Source organism: Balaenoptera borealis, assembly GCF_965194805.1.
Source record: "Balaenoptera borealis genome assembly, chromosome: 12".
Classification (NCBI taxonomy): domain Eukaryota; kingdom Metazoa; phylum Chordata; class Mammalia; order Artiodactyla; family Balaenopteridae; genus Balaenoptera; species Balaenoptera borealis.
This window is the reverse complement of record NC_138869.1, coordinates 43,755,822-43,776,355: the sequence shown is the minus strand read 5'-3', so window position 1 is coordinate 43,776,355 and position 20,534 is coordinate 43,755,822. Positions and strand designations below refer to the sequence as shown.

The following is a 20,534-nucleotide window of genomic DNA, read 5'->3' as shown; positions in this document are numbered from 1 at the left end:
CAATACCCAATGATGCTCAGAAAGCCCAGTGTCCCACGGTGTGGGTGGCCGGGTGTGGGTGGCATCAGCCTAGGACTGACCCACAGGGCCAGGAGTGTGAGAGCTAAGTAGAACACAGCTCTCCTGCCATTCCTCTTCACCAGCACCTGGGCTCCCTTCCTCCATTTCAGAAGGCAGAAATGCCAGACATCCACTTCCCAGCTTCCTTTGCCCGAGGCCCAGCCAACCAGATGTACCCTCCTTGGAATCAGATGTACCTTCCCTCGAGTCAGACGTACCTTCCCTGGAGTGTGCCTAGTGGGCTGGTGACCAGAGCCTCTGCAGTGGTGGGGGTCACGGCAGCCAGGTAGCAGCATGCAGTGTCTGCCAAAGCAGAACTGTGCCCTGGGCATGGCCTCTTCGTCTTGTCCTCCTGTGCCCTTGGTGGTTCTGGGAGCCACACAAGTTCATTTTCATAAATTCCATTTCTGATTATGTTGGGCAGAGTCAGTTTCCTCCAACTGACAAAGTTGTCAGCAGGTGACCAGGGAAATGGGGGTGCATCCGGAGTAGACGTTTGCCTGGCTGGAGCTAAAGGCCGTGGAAATCCAGCCAGGATGAAAGGAAAGCCTTTGGCAACCCCAGCAGGCTGAGGAGACAGAGCTAGTACAGCCATCACCGGTGGTGTGGTACAGATCTTCCACGACTTACGATGGGGTTACTGATAAAACCCCTGTAAGCGGAAAATGTATTTACTACATCCAGGACATTGGTCGCCTCCTCAGTGAGGACTTCATACAACCCTGAACCATGCCCTCGGCTCTGTCCCAGCACCCTCTAATACACTACTTACCTCTTTACTGTGTCTTCCACCACTAGAATGTCAGCTCTGTGAGGGAGGGAGTTTGCCCCTGTGCTTACTGCTATATTCCTACTGCTTAGCACATGGTAGGCGCTTAATGCATTAAGTTAATGAATTAAGTGAAATGAAGATGCATATGAAAGAATAAGAGGAATCAGACTGCAACCAACCTCCAGCCCTTCTCCACCTCCCTTGCCCACTGAAGCAAGGTGTCCTCCCCTGAGACCTCATGAGGGAGTTACTTTGCAAGGGGAGTCAACTCTTCTCATGCCCCTCCTCCCCAACTCCTTAAACTAGAGATGGATACCAGCATGTCTGGAGACCTTATTACAAAGTCAGACCCAGAGGGGATGGCTTATGTATCAAAAGAATTTAAGACTTTGGTATTTTACATTAGCTAAAATATACACACTATGCAGGGGTGGGGGGTGGGGGGGGCAGGGAAAGACCGAGGCCCTAGACCATGGAGATAAGAACATCAGCTTAGATAGGGTGGACTTTATCAATGCAGGTGAGCTTGCCAGGAACTTTGGATTCAATGTGCAGTCTTAAGCTACTGGGGGTTGTTCTGCCTGTCTATTTGGTTGGTTGAAATGAAAACAGGGTCTCACTAAATGCAATTGAGATGCCAAATGCTCCCTGGTGTAACGTAGAGGAAAGAACCCAAGGCCTCAGGAAGATTCACTCATTCATTCAAAATAAGTGTTGGACTGAATTTATCAGGGACAACTCACCTTTTCCCTGAGTCCCTGGAGACGACCCAGAAGATACTCCCTTCACCAAGGCCCTAGGAAGTTCATCGCTGAGAAGTTTCCATTTGCCAGGGCTGCTGTAACAAAGTACCACACCCTGAGTGGCTCAAACAACAGAAACTTACTGTCTCATAGTTCTGGAGGCTGGAAGTTTGAAGCCAGGATGTCAGCAGGATCCATGCTGTCTCTGAAGTTGCTGGGGAATTTTGGATTAGGGGCGCACCCTACTCCAGTATGACTTCATCTTAATTTATGACACCTGCAACCACCCTATTTCCACATAAGGTCACATTATGAGGTATCGGGGGTTAGGTCTTCACTGTATTAATTTGGGGGACACAATTTGACTCATAAGTACCATAGTCACGGCTGTCCATGGGTCAGAGATTCTGGTTGGAGACACTATAGTTGAAATGCCTCCTTGATTTCAGTGCAGATACCAGGATCTTTGGCAGGATCACCAGGCCCCTAGGACAAAAACTGGTAGGGAGGTCAGTAGAGCCCTACTGGATGTGTATGACAAAAGAACTAGAGGGCTGACCACCAGAGACCTGACTGCAGAGGATAGGATCTCTCACCAATTTTCCAGATAAGATCCGTTCACAAACCCAGGGGCCCTTGAAGGAAGTGGGGTGGGTGCCCTTTAAGGTGGGCCCTGTGAAGACAGCCCAGCTTCATGCTGGTACTTTCCCCACAACCCTTCCTAAAGAGACCTGTAGCCATTAGCCAGAGTTTGGCAGATACCACTTCTGGTCTACCCCATTTTCCACTTTTAATAGAACAGTTTTTGTTTAAACAACAATGTGTCCAGTCCCAGGGGATGAATAATGATTGGTCTAAACCAAACATGGCAACTCGCCTTTACAGGTGATAATTATATTTTATTAATATATAATATACAATCATAGTATAAATATAATTCAAATGTTGCTGAAACCTATGTTTTTGTAACAATATTTCATTCTATCCAAATATCCTCTGATCCTACCTGATGGCCACTGTTTCCCAGCAACCCAAAATGCTACAAAATTCTTCAACCTAACCATATATAATCGCTCTTTCTAGGTTGTGGTAGAACAGTGAACCTGAAGAAAAATTCTGATAGTGTTATATTTCATTCCTTCTGTTGTTGCTTTGCTGTTAAAATCTTCAAAACCTTCAGAAAGTGCAAGGAAGCCTCTACGGAGGTCAGGTATCCACTCCAGGAACTCTGTGCCCGGAGACAGGGTGGGGACCATTCAGCGGTCCCCCAACCTCACCTACCTGGAAGACAGTCATAGCTGATATCCCTCTGAGCCTGGGGATGAAGCCCAGGGGTTCCTGTCATCCACTGTGACACAGCCGCCCTCTGCCCTGACACACTAGGAAAGGCAAATGCCCAGCATTGTTATGTCCACGGAGGAAGACCCCTGCAACACCCCAGCCCCAGGGCAGAAGGTGTAGAAAGTCCAACAAGATTCTGAGGCATGGGGAGGTGGAGGGATAAATTAGAAGCTTGGGATTTACATATACATACTACTATATATAAAATAGATGACAAGGACCTACTGTATAGCACAGGGAACTCTACTCAATATTCTGTGATCACCTATATGGGAAAAGAATCCGAAAAAGAATGAATACATGTATACGTATAACTGAATCACTATGCTGTACACCTGAAACTAACCCAACATTGTAAATCAACTATACTCCAATAGGACACGGGTTCGAGCCCTGGTCCGGAAAGATCCCACATGCCACAGAGCAACTAAGCCCGTGCACCACAACTACTGAGCCTGTGCTCTAGAGCCCGCAAGCCACAACTACTGAGCCCACATGCCACAACTACTGAAGCCCGCGTGCCTAGAGCCTGTGCTCCGCACCAAGAGAAGCCACGGCAATGAGAAGCCCACGCACCGCAAGGAAGAGTAGCCCCCACTCGCCACAACTAGAGAAAGCCTGCACGTAGCAACAAAGACCCAACGCAGCCAAAATTAAAAATAAATAAATAAATTTATTAAAAAAAACAACAACTATACTTCAATAAAATTTTTTTTTAAATGCAAAAGGAAAAAAAAAATTCTGAGGCATAGGAAAGGGTGCCCCTCGTCATCATCTTCCCCACGCCAGAAGTGACAAAGAACACCAGAGAATCAGCCAGCACGCTCCACCCACAGCCTTGTGCAGGCCCTCCATCCTCGACCCAGCCTCTGGTTCCCCTCTCCAGGGATGCCAGTATTTGGGACCCACATTTCCAGGGACCCTACGTCTGTTTCTGTCTCAGTGGTGAGGGCCCAGCAACCTAGGTCAGCCCAGAGAAAACCCGGGCCCTGCCCAGGGCTCACTCCAGGGCAAGACGGTTTCCGCTCCAGGGATGGGTAGTCATGGGGGTGGGAGGTGGACCAAGGATCCCATACAGACCTGTTGGGAGGGAGCACAGCACAGGGGTTTGCAGAGCCGCTGGAAAGAACTTCACCAGTGGCGAGCTGGCCACACGACACAACCTTAGATTGTTCTTTTTTTAAGAAGTATTTATTGCAAAGAATGTTGGACACAGTGTGATGTGTGGCTGAGATTCAACAACATCCATTCCAGGGCGAGCAGGAAACATGTCTGCAACAGGAGCACATCAACCGTCCTGGCTACAACCGGGCAGCCAGCCAGGTGGACGGCTGCCCATGCAGAGCCGGCCCAGGGTGAGCCCTGCTGGGATCCCAGACTTCCCTCTGCCCCATCCCAGTCCTTGTGACACGTCTCCAGTAGCTCCTGGCTGCCCTCTGGACAGAGAGAAAGGGCCTCGCTGGTCTCACCTCAGCCAGCCTGAGGTCTTGGAGAGGTGGTGACATCTAGATGTACATGCCGCTGACCAAAGGGACCTGCTATGGCCAACAACTGAGCATGACCAAAAGTCACCAATACTCTGGCGGACATGGAAGCAAAGGCTGCAGTCCCCACATCCCAAAGGCAGTGGTGTGGTCCTCTGGCCCTGGGTCTAAGGGGCCTGGGGCTCTGACAGGAGATAAGTCCAGAAGGAGGGCCCTGCCACGGCTCTGTCCTGGACATCTCTCCACCCATGTCTGTCCATAGCTGCTGTGGCACTCGAGGCCGAGAGACCATCAGCCTGGGCCAGGGACACAGGATCCTGGGGCCTGACTTCACCAAGGACCACCACCTGTGGACAGCAGCGCATCCAACTACAAATCCACACACTTCCTCACCCAGCCTCACAACTTGCTGGCCAGCCTGTTCTCCCAGCTACAAAATGGGAGCCGGAACCCGCGGCCCAGCCCAACTCCCTGGGCCCAAAAGAACTCAGGGGCGTGACAGGTGGCAGGCTTCCCGAGGTCATTTTCATCAGGCTCCTGTGTACAAGAATCAGAAGCTGGGAAAATCCTGCCCTGGCCGGGGGCTGCCTCCAGCTCTGGGCTTTCCTGTGCTTAGTCCCGCGGGTAGAGGTCAACAAACGCCAGGACGGGCTTTGCAGGACCATGAAAGCTTTTCCGAATCCTTCACAGCAAATGCAGGTCCCTGCCACCAGTGTACACTCTTGTGTGGACACAGGCAGCAGTGGGCAAGGTAGCCCAGTGGCATGGCTGGGAGAGGAAGATGAGAGGGCAGCCTCTCCCTCGAGCACTGGGAAGGGCGACTCATACAACTGTCCCGTCTTCACATCTTTCTTTACGTGTTGCACCATGAGAGCAGTTGGAGAGGGGTGGCCTTGGCTACCAGCTCCCACGAGTATTCCAGTGTAGGCATAATTGGGAACGGGTAATTGCAAACACCCCGATGCCTGCATGTTTCTGTGCATTCCCATGTGCTGAAGTGAACACACTGCTTTCCTGAGCGTCCACAAATGCAGACGCACGGACCCAAGGGTCTGGCCAGTGGAGGTGGCTGCCTTGGCGGAAGCTCTTCAGTTCCTGGCGAGGCAGGATGGGGAGGGCTCTTTCCCGCTTACTGAGGCAGCAGCAGCTCATGAACACCTTACCTCTGGCTCAGGAAGTGGCCAAAGAGAGGGCAGCAGAGCCCTGGCAGGGGTCCCCAGGTCTACCCAGGCAGCTCGGCCTCAGTGGGTGGAAACATCACAGCAAGTGCTTTCCGTTTCACATTTTTGGGTTTCACACTTCACAAAGCCCACCCGGCCGGTGAGAGAGAACAGAAGGATCAGGGGCTGGGAAACCTCTCACCAGCCCGGTGCAGACGCAGTCAGGCCAAGTGGTTTTTAGCAGCAGGTTGGGCACCGCATACAACCCTGTCGCTGTCAACAAGGAAACAGGTGGGCTGGGGCAGGGATTCTGGGTGCCACCAGCCATGCATGGCTTTGAGGGTGTTCCTGTGTGGTGACTGTCACACAGAGCAGAGGGCCTGGAATGACCTCGTCCACAGAGATCAACACCTGCCCGCGGGTTGCAGTGGACGACACACGGTCACTGGTGAGCAGGGACCGTGACAAGGGCTTCCTCCGGAGGCCGAGAGATGTCTACATTCTGCACAGAATTAAACACACAGAACACTGACCCTCTGCCAAGGACAGACAGTCACCACTATCTGCTTTGCTCATCGCTATGGCCGCTGGACTCACATTCTCACCCCGAGGAGCCCCGGCCACAGGACTTAGACCCCGACCTTTCCTAAGAGCCGGGGTCAAGAGCCTCTTGACACGTGGTGGGTGACAAACACCAGAATAAAGGTGGGGGATGAAGGACACCTCCAGTTCCTGCTCGCTCCTTGCAGGCAGGTCAGGCATTACCCAGAGTGAGGCCATCCCCGCCTCCTGCCGCAGGTCTGGGTCAGGTGGGGAGAAACAGCTGGCTGGGAAGGGGACCAGCTCCTGAGGGTGCCCTCCTCCAGGCTATGTCGGTGTGTCGGTGGACAGGTGTCAGATATGGCCCCAGCAGCCTGCGGACATCTCCTGTTCTACAGCCTGGTCTGTCCCCTGAGAGCTGGGGCACAGGGCCCCCTGCAGCTCCTGAACAGCCCCCCTCCCCTGCCTCAGCTGCAGAGCCCAGTTCTGTCCACAGCCGGCTGAGTTCAGGGCATCTCAGGCCTAAGGGATGGGGGTCAGAGACTTCCCTCAACTCTGTAAGACTACATGATCCTATGTGATCCCTGATCTTGGTGGCCCAACGGAGCAGGTCACCAATGACCTGGGCCACAGCCCAGATCTGCAGGGAGGGAAACATGGCCCCTTTGGCCACACTCCTGAGTTCACAGGGCTGGCCACTGGAATTGTAGGGGCAGGTGCAATTCTCACCGGGGGCAGGCTTCCCAAGGGCCCCTTTCTCACCACAACCTGTCCCCAAGGATGGGCCAGGACCTGGAGATCCTGCCCACCTTAAAAGGAACCATCCCAGAACCTGTGGCCAACAGAAGTTTGCCTCTCAGAAGCGCCTACCCAGAGACAGGCAGGGTGCCTGCCAACTACCCCATGGCCATGTTGACTCCTGCAAGTGGACCGGGGCACCAGCCCCTGATGCTTGCTGGGTCCAAGGGGCTCTTTCACCATCACCCTGTCAGTGCTGGGGGCCCAACGCCTTCTGGGCTTTCCTCAGCATGAGGGGCCTGTTGGGACATCTTCCCCTGAGACCTGTGTGTGCCAGACTGGGCCTGCATCGGACTCTCAGAGCAAACAGGGAAGAGGTTTACACAATGACTGGTTCTGGTGAGAGAAAGCAGCCTTAGGAAGTAGGAGGACACGTCCACACGCCTCAGCCTGCGGGGCCCAAGGCCTGCACCCTGGGCAGGGACCCAAGGCCCAGCACGTCCCATTGTGGGTGGCAGCAGGCATGACTAAGGCCCCAGGAGCCTTCCTGGTGCAACAGACTCTGGGAATGGGGCCCAGAGGGGGCGGTCCTGCTCTTGGCCTCAGTGGGAGAGGAAAGCAACATGGCAGAAGGATCCCACACGGGCACGAAGTGCTTCTGGGCAACATTTCAAGGAGCTTCTATCTTTAACGCTGGGGGAACACAGAACAGAGACGTGTCCTTCCGCAGGAAGGTCTCTACGCAGCACCGAGACACCCTCAGCCTCTGCATGGCCCTTTCCGCAACAAAGCAGGACATTTTTCACTTTTACTTTTTAAAGGTGCTCAAGTTGGACAGGTGCTCATGAGGCCTGGGCTGGTGGGACATGGAAGCGCCTGACCCCTGTAGGCCTCTAGCCTCTGTTCTGGCCACAGCGTCACCCTGACAGAGAACTCAAGCTCACTCAGTAGATGCCCCAGCTGGGCCTGGCCCTGGGTTGCTGTGTCTGGACCCCCAGGAACATGCCCACCACCCCAGCAGTGACCCCGGCTGCTACCTGAGGCCTGTCCCGGTGCGTGTTCACGGCCGCCACATTCAGGAATATGGACTCCACTTTACAACCTGCCAAAGGGAAGATGCAAATCCATTCCCCCTCCTGAAAGGCAGCTGAGCCACAGGGGTAGAAGCTTCTCTCGGGAGGAGGCCTCAGCCTCACTCCAGTCCTCCCACCTTAGGCAGCCGCGGAGGCCCCGTGAGGAAGCACTAGGCAGCGTGTCAGGCCCGAGCCTCTGGGCCACTGGCCGGCGCAGGCTCGCCGAGGAGCCCGGGCACCAGGCGCAGCCACGGTGAGGATGAGCGGCCCACCTCGGGGGCTGAGGGCGGTCTGAGAAGCAACAAGCCTAGCTCAGTGAGGGGCCACTACGCTGAGCAGACCCACACCCAGCCCCGTCTCACACACGAGGCGAGATCACCACGGTGCCAGGCGCTCAGTGCAAAGGGGGACGAGGCGATTAACACGCACTGGGATGACTTCAGCTGCCACTGAGCTTTACAGTGATTGTCCCGAGGGCACAACCACGTGACAGTGCCTCGTCCAGTGTTGAAGGGGAGGAGCCAGGACCCAGGAGGTTAGGAAGTTGCGTGAGGCCTCTGCCGGCAGAGCCCAAGGCAGAGGCGCATATTTTCAGGTCCGGGTCCTGGGGGCCGTGGGGCTTTCTGGGGGATTTTGGAGAAACCAGTAGAAAAGCCCTTCATGTGGGTGGGTAATGGTTAAGGAAGGATCATTGGGGAGGCTTCCTGTGGCCGCAGGAATTAAAACAAAAAAAATTAAAAAGCAAATTGGGAAAGGTGGTGGGGTGGAAGGAGGAGGAATGAGCATCTAATGAATTTTCAAGGGAGGGGTTTGCAGAAAATCACGGAACCCTGCAGAGAGCCAGTCTGGCAACCAGGTCAGCATGCGGGAAGCTTCTTTACCATAAGCCACAGGGGTCAGCTTCAGGACCGTGTGCAGCGGACACTTGAGGTAGGGCAGCTGTTCTGTGGACACAGACGGAGAGGGCTGGCACCAGGGATGCCCAGGTGACAGTCCCCTTCAATCTCTCACACACACACATCCCACCTCCCCAGGGGCAGCATCCGCACCTGCCGCCTTGTCAAGGAAGTAGGCCAGGAGGCAGCGCATCACAGCCTGGTGGCAGATGACCAGCACGTTCTCTTGCCGCTCCAGCTCCATGATGACAGGCTCGAGTCGCTGGACCAGGTCCTCATAGGACTGCAAGGGCAAGTAGGAAGCGTCCCTCAACCCAGCTCCAGGGGTAGGGATGGAGACGTTCTGGGTAGTGGGCTACCTTCTCCTGAACTCCTCACCATTCTGGCAGTCTGACAAAGGGATCACCTCCCCTATCCCAGGGCCAGGTCCCAGTAGGACCGAGAGGGCAGGGCTGGGGCTTAGGCTGCGTCCAAGGGGCCACCTCCGTGCCCATCCTGGGGCCCTTTGCTGAACCCTCAGCTGCTGGAATTCACATGCTGGCAACTGATGACAGGTGGAGAAGACACGGCTCCCTTCCTACCCAGCGCACGTGGAGTACACAGAACAAGGCTTGTGGGGAGGGGAAGCAAAACCCTCCCAAACTTGCCAGAGGGCAACCTGTCAGAATGCCTGAGCTCCCAGGAAGGACCCTCACAGTCTGCCTGCCCTGTACCTCCCCTGGGTGCCCTGAGGGAGCCCTTGGACCAACCCCGGTGACTGGCAGGTCTAGAGCTTTTCACTGGGAGACCCAGCCCTGGGGGTTCACCCCTGTTTGCACACAGTGAGCCATCCTTCAGAAAAAGAAAAGGCCTCAAGCTTGGAGCTGAGTTTGCCCCATGATTTGATTGGGAGTAATACCAACTTGCGCCAGCCCCTGGTATTTCTGGGGAAATCCTAGATTGCTTCTTTCAGCAACTAACTTCCCTACCAATTTCCCCCCTGTATTCTCAACTTTGAGCAGCCAGCTGCTTTGTTTCTTTTTACTGTTATCTGGTTTGGTTCTAAATCTGGGCTCTCCCTCACAGTATGATGTGGGGAAATATTAATGCTACCCGAAGCTGTCCTATTCCCGAGGACAGCACAGCATAGGCACCTGTGAGCCTGGCATTTGGGCGGGGGGTTTCTGCATGTGTACATGTATGTGTGTACGCAAACCTGTGTGTCTGTGGGAGGTATTTTTATTTGGCCACTGCCCCAGGTCACGTCCTAGAAGTGGGAGATACATGAGTCAAAGGTGACACTGTTTCTACCCGGGGCCTGGGCTGAGGCGAGAGCCAGTCTGAGGGGAGGTGACAGTGCAGGTGACTTATGGTAGCCACGACTCACCAGGGGAAAATGAATCCCTAGGTCTGGATTCAGGGCTAGGGGTGGTGTCTGCAGCTGCAGGGAGGATGGGGTCACCCTATGACACTTCCAGGGATGGGGAAAGTAAAGATGGGGAGTGATGGGAAACAGGGCTCCAGGAGGCCTCAGGGCTGGGATTCCTGGGCAGCACTGCTCACCCACCACCCAAGGAGGGGCCTGCAGCCTGGGCCACGGCTGAGAAGTGGTGGAGGTGACACACACACCCAGGCTGCCTACCTCTGAGGCCAGGCCCCTCCTGCTGCCCACGGAGCCTCTACAGAGCCCCTCGGGGCCCTCAGTCACAGGCGGTCCTCCCAGGCAGGCAGCAGGTGGCTGGGACTAAGCCCCCATATCCCACCTACCTCCCCCTTGGGGTACCGGTACCGGTACTTGTCCTGGTCTCGCAAGGCAAATTCCAGTGGATAATGATCCTGAATTTCCTCGTAGGTCATCTCCTCACAGACGCCCTAGGGAGACACCACATTCATCACACCGCCCACACCAGGCCCAGGGATCAGCCCTGTGTCAGGGGTAGGGCATTTCCTGGGCCACAGGGCCTCTCCCAGCTGGGAAGAGCAGGCACCCTGGGAACACTAAGCAGGGGCAGCCTCACATTTGGAAAAAGCTATCACACATCTTTTCCACCCACCCATCCTCCATCCATCCAGTTTATGCCATAAAAATAAACACAGAAATGTTAACTATGTGTCTTTTCTAATGTGTCTTTTTGTCTTCTGTGCTATGGAAATACTACAGCAGAGTATGGATTATTGCACAGGCTATAAAGTAAGATTTCCCTTGTGTCATTCAGGATACACACACACGCACAGCATAGAGTATCGTATACAAATGCCATTTTAAAACAAAACAAAAGAGCCCAGGAAAATGTGTGGACTGACCGGTGTCAGTCCTTCTAAGGCTCAAGCCAAGAACCAGCACACAGGAGGTGCCCAGAGAGGAAGCAATAAAATGCCCGTAATAAAAAGCTGCTGGACTATTTACAATAGCCAGGTCATGGAAGCAACCGAAATGCCCATCGACAGATGAATGGATAAAGAAGATGTGGTACATATATACAATGGAATATTACTCAGCCATAAAAAGGAACGAAATTGGGTCATTTGTAGAGACGTGGATGGATCTAGAGACTGTCATACAGAGTGAAGTAAGTCAGAAAGAGAAAAACAAATATCATATATTAACGCATATATGTGGAACCTAGAAAATGGTACAGATGAACCGGTTTGCAGGGCAGAAATTGAGAGACAGATGTAGAGAACAAACGTATGGACACCAAGGGGGGAAAGCGGCGGTGGGGTGGTGGTGGTGGTGTGATGAATTGGGCGATTGGGATTGACATGTATACACTGATGTGTATAAAATTGATGACTAAAAAAAAAAAAAAAAAAAAAAAAAATTGATGACTAATAAGGACCTGCTGTATAAAAAAATAAATAAAATAAAATTCAAAAAAAAAATATGTGAGAAACTATAAAGTGGGGGTCGGGAGAACAAACTGTGACACTACAATTCATAACACACACAATAAACAAATTATTCTGAAAAATAAAAAATAAAATCAAATAAAAAATAAAAAGCTGCTGGTTTCTACCTTTGTCCTCGGGGTTTTTTTCCTAGACAAAGCCTTGGGGGCAAAGTTGTCTATTAAAAAGGAAAGATGATGAGGAAAATTTAAACCTATAAATGCCTATATCAAAAAAGAAAGATCTGATATCACTAATCTAATCTTCTACCTTAAGATATTGGAGGGACTTCCCTGGTGGCACAGTGGTTAAGAATCCGCCTGCCAATGCAGGGGACACGGGTTCAAGCCCTGGTCCGGGAAGATCCCACATGCCGCAAAGCAACTAAGCCCGTGTGCCACAGCTACTGAAGCCCATGAGTGCCTAGAGCCCATGCTCCGCCACAAGAGAAGCCACCGCAATGAGAAGGCCACACACCGCAATGAGGAGTAGCCCCCGCTTGTCACAACTAGAGAAAAGCCTGTGCGCAGCAATGAAGACCCAACGCAGCCAAAAATAAATAAATAAATTAAAAAAAAAAAAGATTAGGGGGATTCCCTGGCAGTCCAGTGGTTAGGACCCCATGCTTTCACTGCTGAGGGCCCGGGTTCAATCCCTGGTTGGGGAACTAAGATCCCACAAGCCACAGTGTGGCCAAAAAAAAAGTGATTAGGGTGATGGCTCAGAAGGAAGTGAAGGACAGTAGAGAAAGCCTCTATTGCGTTAGAGAATACGTATATTATCATGAACAAAACGTTGCTAGAAATATGAATGTTTAGGGATTCCTCTGGAGGTCCAGTGGTTAGGACTCCGTGCTTTCACTGCCGTGGCCCCAGGTTCAATCCTTGGTCAGGGAACTAAGATCACGCAAGCTGTGTGGCGCGGCCAAAAAAAAAAGAGAGAGAGAGAGAAAAGGCAATCTTTATCGTAAAGCAGCAGAGAACTTGGCTGAACTGTGTTCTAGTGTGGGCAGCTATAACAAAAAAGGCAGATAATGACAAGTGATAAGGAGGATGCAGAGAAATCAGAACCCTCATACACTGCTGGTGGGAATGTAAAATGGTGCGGCCACTTTGGAAAACAGCCTGGCAGTTTCTAACAAGCTTAAACGGAGTTAACATGGGGGACTCCCTGGCATCCCAGTGGTTGGGACTCTGTGCTTTCACTGCCAAGGGCCTGGGTTCAATCCCTGGTCAGGGAGCTAAGATCCCACAGGTCACACAGCACAGCCAAAATAAAAAAATAAAACAAACAAAAAAACATAGAGTTAACATATGACCTAGCAATTCCACTCCTGGCTATCTACCCAAGAGAAATGAAAACATGTCCACACAAAAACTTGTACGTTCAGAGCAACATCATTCCTAAAGCCAAAAAATGGAAACTATCCAAATGCCCATCGACTGGTGAATGGATAAATAACATGTGGTATATCCATACAATGGGATACTATTCAGCAATATACAGGAACAAAATACTGATACATTCTACCACAGGAGGAATGAAATGTCCAGAATAGGCCAATCTACAGAGACAGAAAACAGATTAGTGGTAGCCTAGGACTGGGGGGAAGGACTGGAAGGAAATGGGGGTATGGGTACAGGGTTGCTTTTTGGAACAACAAAAATGTTCTAAAATTGATTGTGGTGATGGTTGCATAACTCTGTGAATATACTAAAAACGAATGAATTGTACAATTTAAATAGGTGAACTGTATCATGTGAATCATATCTCGATAAAGCTGTTGTTTTTAAAAAAGGAAAAATAAGACAGTATATTGTGGATTGGGCTAAGAAAAAAATCACAACATTAAAATAGAAGACTAGCCCAAGGCTGTTTACCAGAACAGAGGAAAGAACAAAGATAAACATGGAAAGATGACTAACAGATCATAGATACTAGAATAGTTTCCAAACTAAAGATAAAGAAGGGAATCCAGTGTATCTAGGAAAATAATCAGATTAACCTCAAAGAAAAAAAGATCAGGGCTGCTAAGGCTTCTCTGAAAAACCAAATGCTACAGCCATATCCGTGCCCTTGGAAGGCAGACACCAGACCCCTAACCTGCGTCAGGGAGCTGCTATTTGCACGAGAAAGAAATCAGGGCTGGAAACCTCCTGTAACTCCCACCAGCCACAGCTGATGAAAGTCCACAAAATGGGTTAAATGAGCTATAAAATGGGTCACAGAAATTGCTTACTCTTTTGAAAGAGTTCATCAATTCTAAAGAAGAGCTACAACAGATAAAAAAAAAAAAACCTTGACGCTATACTCTGCCCAATTACAGTAAAAAAAAAAAAAAAGGGCAGAAAGGAAACAAATGGAAATAACACATCCTCATAATTCCCAACAGAGTCAAGAATTATTTTCCTGTTACTAATTTTGATAAGTATATTTTAGTTATTCCTTTATTTACAAGCATTCTGCTTAAGAATGTTTTGGAAAAGCTTTAAAGTAATGACTACTGGAATAAAAACACTGCTTGCCTTCCAAATCACAGAAAAGATGATGTTTATACAGAAAAAAAAAAAAAAATGAGATGAAGAGAAATCTGCAAGGTACTGGGGAAAAAAAAGGACAAAGATAGCAATTGTAATAATAAATATGAATGGGTTTAGATTCCTAAATGAAAAAAGCTCTCAGCCCAAAAAATAAACCAAAGATATGTTCCTTTCATCTAAAGAAATGACAGAAAAAGGTTAAAAATAAAAGGGAGTAGGCATAACAAAAAAAACATGGACAAAAAGCAAGGATGGCAAATTAAAACCAAAGTGAGATACCACCTCACACTCATTAGAATGGCTACTGTAAAAAAAAAAAAAATAGAAAAATAACAAGTGTTGACACAGATGTGGAGAAATAAGAACACTCGTGCACTGTTGGTAGGAAAGTATAATGGTGCAGTTGCTATGGAAAAAAGTATAGTGGTTCCTCAAAAAAATAAAAATAGAATTACCATATGATCCAACAATTCCACTTCTACATATGTACCAAAAAGAAATGAAAGCAGTGTTTCAAAGAGATACTTATATACCCATGTTCATAGCAGCCCTATGCACAATAGCTAAAAGGTGGAAGCAACCCAAATGTCCATAGATAAATGAATGGATAAGCAAAATGTGGTATATACATACAATGGAACCATGTTCAAGCTTAAAAATGTGATTCTGACATATGCTACAACATGGATGGACCTTGAGGACATTATGATAAGTGAAATAAACCAGTCACAAAAGGACAAATACTATATGATTCCATTTATGTGACATACTTAGAGACAGAAAAATCATACAGACAGAATCAAAGAGACAGAAAGTAAAATGCTAGTTGTCAGAGGCTGGGTGGGGAGGAGAAATGGGGGTTATTGTTTAATGGGTATAGAGTTTCCATTTTATAAGGCGAAAAGAGTTCTGGAGATGGGGACTTCCCTGGTGGTCCAGTGGGTAAGACTCCGCACCCCCAATGCAGGGGGCCCAGGTTCAATCCCTGGTCAGGGAACTAGATCCCTCATGCATGATGCAACGAAGATCCCACGTGCCACAACTAAGACCCCACACAGCCAAAAATAAAGTAAATAAATAAATAAATAAATAAATAAATAAATCCGCATGCCACAACTAAGAGTGCGCATGCTGCAACTAAAGATCCTGCATGCCGCAACAAAGATCCCACATGCCACAACTAAGACCCAGTGCAACCTAAATAAATAAATATTTAAAAAGTAAACAAATTTATAAACATTAACATGGTTACAAAAATAAAACTATTAAAAAAAAGAGTTCTGGAGATGGATGGTGGTGATGACTGCACATTATGAATGTATTTAATACCACTGAACTGTGCACGTAAAAATGGTCGTTAAGATGATAAATTTTATGTTATGTGCATTTCACCAAAAAAAAAAAAAATTGGAAAAAGAAAAGCAGGGATGATAATATTCAAATTAGTCAAAGTATAAATCCATGCAAAAAGTGTTTTATATTGAAACAGGAACCATCCAAAATGAAGGCTGAGCCACAGTGGAGTAACTGGTACCAGATTTGCTCTCGGCCCAACATAAACAATTCAAAAAAACTGGACAAAATGTATGCAACAATTGTTTGTAGACACTAGACAACAGGCAGAGCAGGGTTGTGATCCTTCAGAAGGGACACAAGGAGCCTACGACTGCAGCAATTTACTGCAGGCACTTCCTGGACTGCAGAGCATCACAAGAAAAGAAGACACAAAAAAGAACAAAACTGAACTCCTAGAGCTTAAAAACATAACACCTGAAATATAAAGTTCACTGGATGCTAGATGAGTTTAACAAAAACAGCAGTAAAGATAAGTGAGCTTGAAGACATAGCAACAGAAACTATCCAAACAGAAACTTGGAAAGAACAAAAGACTGAGAAACAATGAACAGAAGCTCAGTGACCTATGGGATTATCCCATAGGTTCTATATACTATACTAAATGGTCTAACATACAAGAAGTTGGAGTCCAGGGTAGGAGACAGGGTAGCAGAAAATATATATATATATATTTTTTAATTTTTATTTATTATTTATTTATTATGTTTATTTTTGGCTGTGTTGGGTCTTCGCCTCTGTGCGAGGGCCTTCTCCAGCTGCGGCGAGTGGGAGCCACTCTTCATCACGGTGCGCGGGCCCCCCACCATCGCGGCCCCCCTTGCTGCGGAGCACAGGCTCCAGACGTCCAGGCTCAGCAGCCGTGGCCCACGGGTCCAGCCGCTCCGCGGCATGTGGGATCCTCCCAGACCAGGGCCCGAACCCGTGTCCCCTGCACCGGCAGGCAGACTCTCAACCACCGCGCACCAGGGAAGCCCCCAGAAAATATATTTAAAGAAATGATATCTTAAATTTTTTTTCAAACTCATATTTAGAAACCTAGAAATCCAAGAATCTCAATGAACTCTAAGCAGGATAAACATAAAGTAAAACATACCAAAGCACACCATAATGCAATTGCTTAAAATCAATAATAAAGAGAAAATAGAGTAAAAGAAGATACATTATATACAAAACGAAGATAAGAATGACAGCAAACTTCTTGCTAGAAAACAGTGTGACCCAGAAGACAATAGAGGTGGTCCATTGGTGGTCCAGTGGTTAAGAATCCGCCTTCCAATGCAGGGGACAAGGGTTTGATCCCTTGTTGGGGAACGAAGATCCCACATGCCACGGGGCAACTAAGCCCATGCACCACAACTAGAGAGAAGCCCACGCACCACAACTACCGTGCCCTCTAGAGCCCGCGTGCCACAACTAGAGAAGCCCACACGCCGAAACTAGAGAAAAGCCCGCACGCTGAAACGAAGAGCCTGCGCGCCGCAGTGAAGACCCAGGGCAGCCAAAAAAAAAAAAAAGAAGAAGAAGAAGAAGAAGACAACAATGGAACAGCATCTTTTAAATGCTGAAACAGAAGGAAGTCTGTGCTGTTTCCTCTCATTTGCCCCTCCATATCCTTCTGCTTCTCCACCTGCTCTCTGCCCCAGGAGGCTGACCTTTGTGCACGCATCTACAAGGCTCCCATGGCCACTAATGTCTTGTTGGGCTAGGCCATGAGGAACACTGGCAGGAGGTCACAGGGAGGGAGGAGAGTGAGGCTGAGATGTTTACTCTGACTCCCTCCTGAAGAAGTTGCTTTCAGCGGTCTAGGCCCTCACCCAAGGTTCCATCCCACCAGGCTGCCCTTTCCTCACTGCTCCCTGTCCCCAGGTTCCTATATCCTCTCTCTCCTCTGCCCAAGGGAAGCAATGGTCCCTGTTGTTACGAGGTCCCTATATCCTGCCCATTATCTTTGAAAAAGGGTCCTTTTATAAATCCTCATTGAATTAACCTAATTGGAGTGGCCATCTGTTTCCTTTTATGTCCCACAAATTCCTAAGTCATGAACTTTACTTTATAATAAAACATCAAAATATGTGAAGAAAAAAAGGTGAAATAATGCAAAATTCTTCAAAATGCAAGAAAAATCAACAAAATTATAATTAGAGTATATTTAACATTCAACATGATCAAATAGAAAAAAAAAAGACAGAAAATTTGAATGATATAATTAAAGTTGAAATTAATGAGATACGCAAACTTTTTCTTTTGAAAATTTTCAACCATATAGGAAAGTACAGGGCTTCCCTCATGGTGCAGTGGTTGAGAATCCACCTGCCAATGCAGGGGACACAGGTTTGAGCCCTGGTCAGGGAAGACCCCACATGCTGTGGAGCAACTAAGCCCGTGTGCCACAACAACTGAGCCTGCGCTCTAGAGCCCGTGAGAGACAACTACTGAGCCTGCATGCCACAACTACTGAAGCCTGCGCTCCCAGAGCCTGTGCTCCACAACAAGAGAAGCCACCGTAATGAGAAGCCCACGCACTGCAAGGAAGAGTAGCCCCCACTCGCCGCAACTAGAGAAAGCCTGTGCACAGCAATGAAGACCCAATGCAGCCAAAAATAAATAAATAAATAAATAAATAAATTTATTTTTTAAAAAAATGTACAGACGACAGTATAATGCACCCATGTACCCACCTCTTAGCCATATATGTTAATAACACACAGCTAATCTTGTTTCAACTAAACCTATACTTGCTTCCCTCTCCTCAACCAATTTTGAAGAAATTGCTTTGAAAGAAATTACTTTGAAGAAAATGCTAGACATACTCCATTTCATCTTAAATACTTCAATATGAGACTCTAAAAGTTAGAAAGCTTCATTATCACACACAGACATACACACTGACACATACACCCTGTGATTCCTCCATATAATTGGATAATGGAGATATATCGGATGTTGTATCTAACTAACAGGCAACAGTTGCTTTCAAATGGCCATGAGATGTTTATGAAAATTTACTATCTAGGCAACAAACAAAGCCTCTAAAAATTCCAAAAGGCTGGGACTTCCCTGGTGGCACAGTGGTTAAGAATCCGCCTGCCAGTGCAGGGGACACGGGTTCAAGCCCTGGTCCGGGAAGACCCCACACACCACAGAGCAACTAAGCCTGTGTGCCACAACTACTGAGCCTGTGCTCCAGAGCCCATGGGCCACAGCTACTGAGCCCGCATGCCATGATTACTGAAGCCTGCATGCCCAGAGCCCGTGCTCAGCAACGAGAAGCCACCACAAGGAGAAGCCCATGCACCACAATGAAGAGTAGCCCCCGCTCGCCGCAACTAGAGAAAGCCCACGCGTAGCAACGAAGACCCAACACAGCCAAAAATAAATTAATTAATTAAAAAAAAAATTCGAAAAGGCTGAACTGCAGGTCACATTCTTGGACTTCAACACAATAAAATCCATCAGAAAATCATTTTAAATGCTTTCATTATTGAAGAAGAAAGAATGACTATAAATGCCTCAGTCAATAAACTCTAGAAGCTTTTTTAAAAACTGAAAGAAAGTAAAAGGAAAATAACATAAAAGCAAAAAAATAAATGAATTTGGAAATAGAAAAACAATAGAATTGATACAATCTGAGATCTGGTTCTTTGGGGAAAAAATTCAATGAGTGACCAATCTCTGACATATCTAATTAAGAAGAAAAACCCCACAATATCAAAAGATGGGAACAGAGGTAATAGTTGATACTGAGATACAACTACATGAATATACTCTACTGTTACGTACTAATAACTTATTCTCATGAACAAATAAATTTTGAATAAGATAAACTATCAAGATAACTCAGGGAAAGAGAGATAAATAGCAAGTGATAAAGCAGGTATTAGGACTTCCCTGGTGGTGCAGTGGTTAAGAATCCGCCTGCCAACGCAGGGGACATGGGTTCAAGCCCTGGTCCGGGAAGATCCCACATGCCGCGGAGCAACTAAGCCTGTGCACCACAACTACTGAGCCTGTGCTCTAGAGCCTGCGTGCCACAACTACTGAGCCCACACGCTTAGAGCCCATGCTCCACAACAAGAGAAGCCATTGCAATGAGAAGCCCACATACCGCAACGAGGAGTAGCCACCTCTCGCCACAACTAGAGAAAGCCCACGCGCAGCAACAAGGACCCAACGCAGCCAAAAACTAATAACTAATAAATAAATAAATAATAAATAGACTTTCTAAAAAAAAAAAAAGAATATACAACAGAAACACAAGGCTCTTAAACTGGGAAGGTAACAACTGGATTATCCTTATTTCAGAAGATATGACAGCTCCCTGAGATAAAGCTAAGATAATCAACTGAAAAAGTACTAGAGCAAATAAAAGAATGGTCACAGGTTTTCTGTGGACCAGCAATAACCAGACGGGGGACAAGATCTTACTCACAAAGAGGCTTCCTCCATGAGGCCAGGTGGCCCAAGCTGCCAAGGGACCCTCTGGAGATGTCCCTGGTTAACAGCCCACTGTCAGCCTTCTTGGCCTGGCTCCCTACATGAATGCTGTGCCTGTGGCCACTCCCATCTCATAATGCCATGGATGCCCCCTTTCCCTTCCCCAATCTTTTCCAGCGGGGATGGATTCCATGGCATGTGGCTTCATCACCTTCCTCCCTACTCCTCACCTCCTCTGTCCAACTTGCTTCCATCTCATCCATAGGGACACAACTGAACAAGCTCGTGAGCTGAATGAGTGTCTGCCTTTTCCACAGCTGCATCCATCTGCTAGGGGTGAAGGATCGCCCCCAGAACACAGACAAGGGGGCCACAGAAGACTCCTGGTCTCCAGACAAGCCAACTCTTCCCCTTGGCTAACGCCCACTGGAAACTCCTCCTTCCTTTCACTCTTGAGTGAAACCTCCATGAAGTTCTGAGACACAGTACTCTATGGCCACCTGCACCCCTCTCCTCTCCTGATACCCTG

The 20,534-nt window shown here is 48.5% G+C and overlaps 1 protein-coding gene and 1 long non-coding RNA gene across 9 annotated transcripts in view; one reads left to right on the top strand and one right to left on the bottom strand.

Moving 5' to 3' along the window:
• Nucleotides 1-4,085: 4,085 nt before the first annotated feature.
• Nucleotides 4,086-20,534, bottom strand: part of LOC309606985 (6-phosphofructo-2-kinase/fructose-2,6-bisphosphatase 4) — a 75,764-nt gene continuing 59,315 nt past the window's right edge. For all 8 annotated transcript variants that reach the window (XM_082344897.1, XM_082344896.1, XM_082344895.1 and 5 more), the window contains 5 exons: nt 10,554-10,658; nt 8,961-9,090; nt 8,793-8,855; nt 7,876-7,940; nt 4,086-6,062 (listed from right to left, as the gene is read on the bottom strand). In XM_082344897.1, coding sequence (XP_082201023.1) covers nt 6,003-6,062; nt 7,876-7,940; nt 8,793-8,855; nt 8,961-9,090; nt 10,554-10,658 — 423 coding nt within the window. In that variant the 3' untranslated portion in view covers nt 4,086-6,002. The remainder of the gene's footprint in view (nt 6,063-7,875; nt 7,941-8,792; nt 8,856-8,960; nt 9,091-10,553; nt 10,659-20,534) is intronic.
• Nucleotides 10,669-19,806, top strand: LOC309607011. The gene is made up of 2 exons (XR_014232184.1): nt 10,669-16,216; nt 16,543-19,806. It is a non-coding gene; the product is annotated as an uncharacterized lncRNA (long non-coding RNA).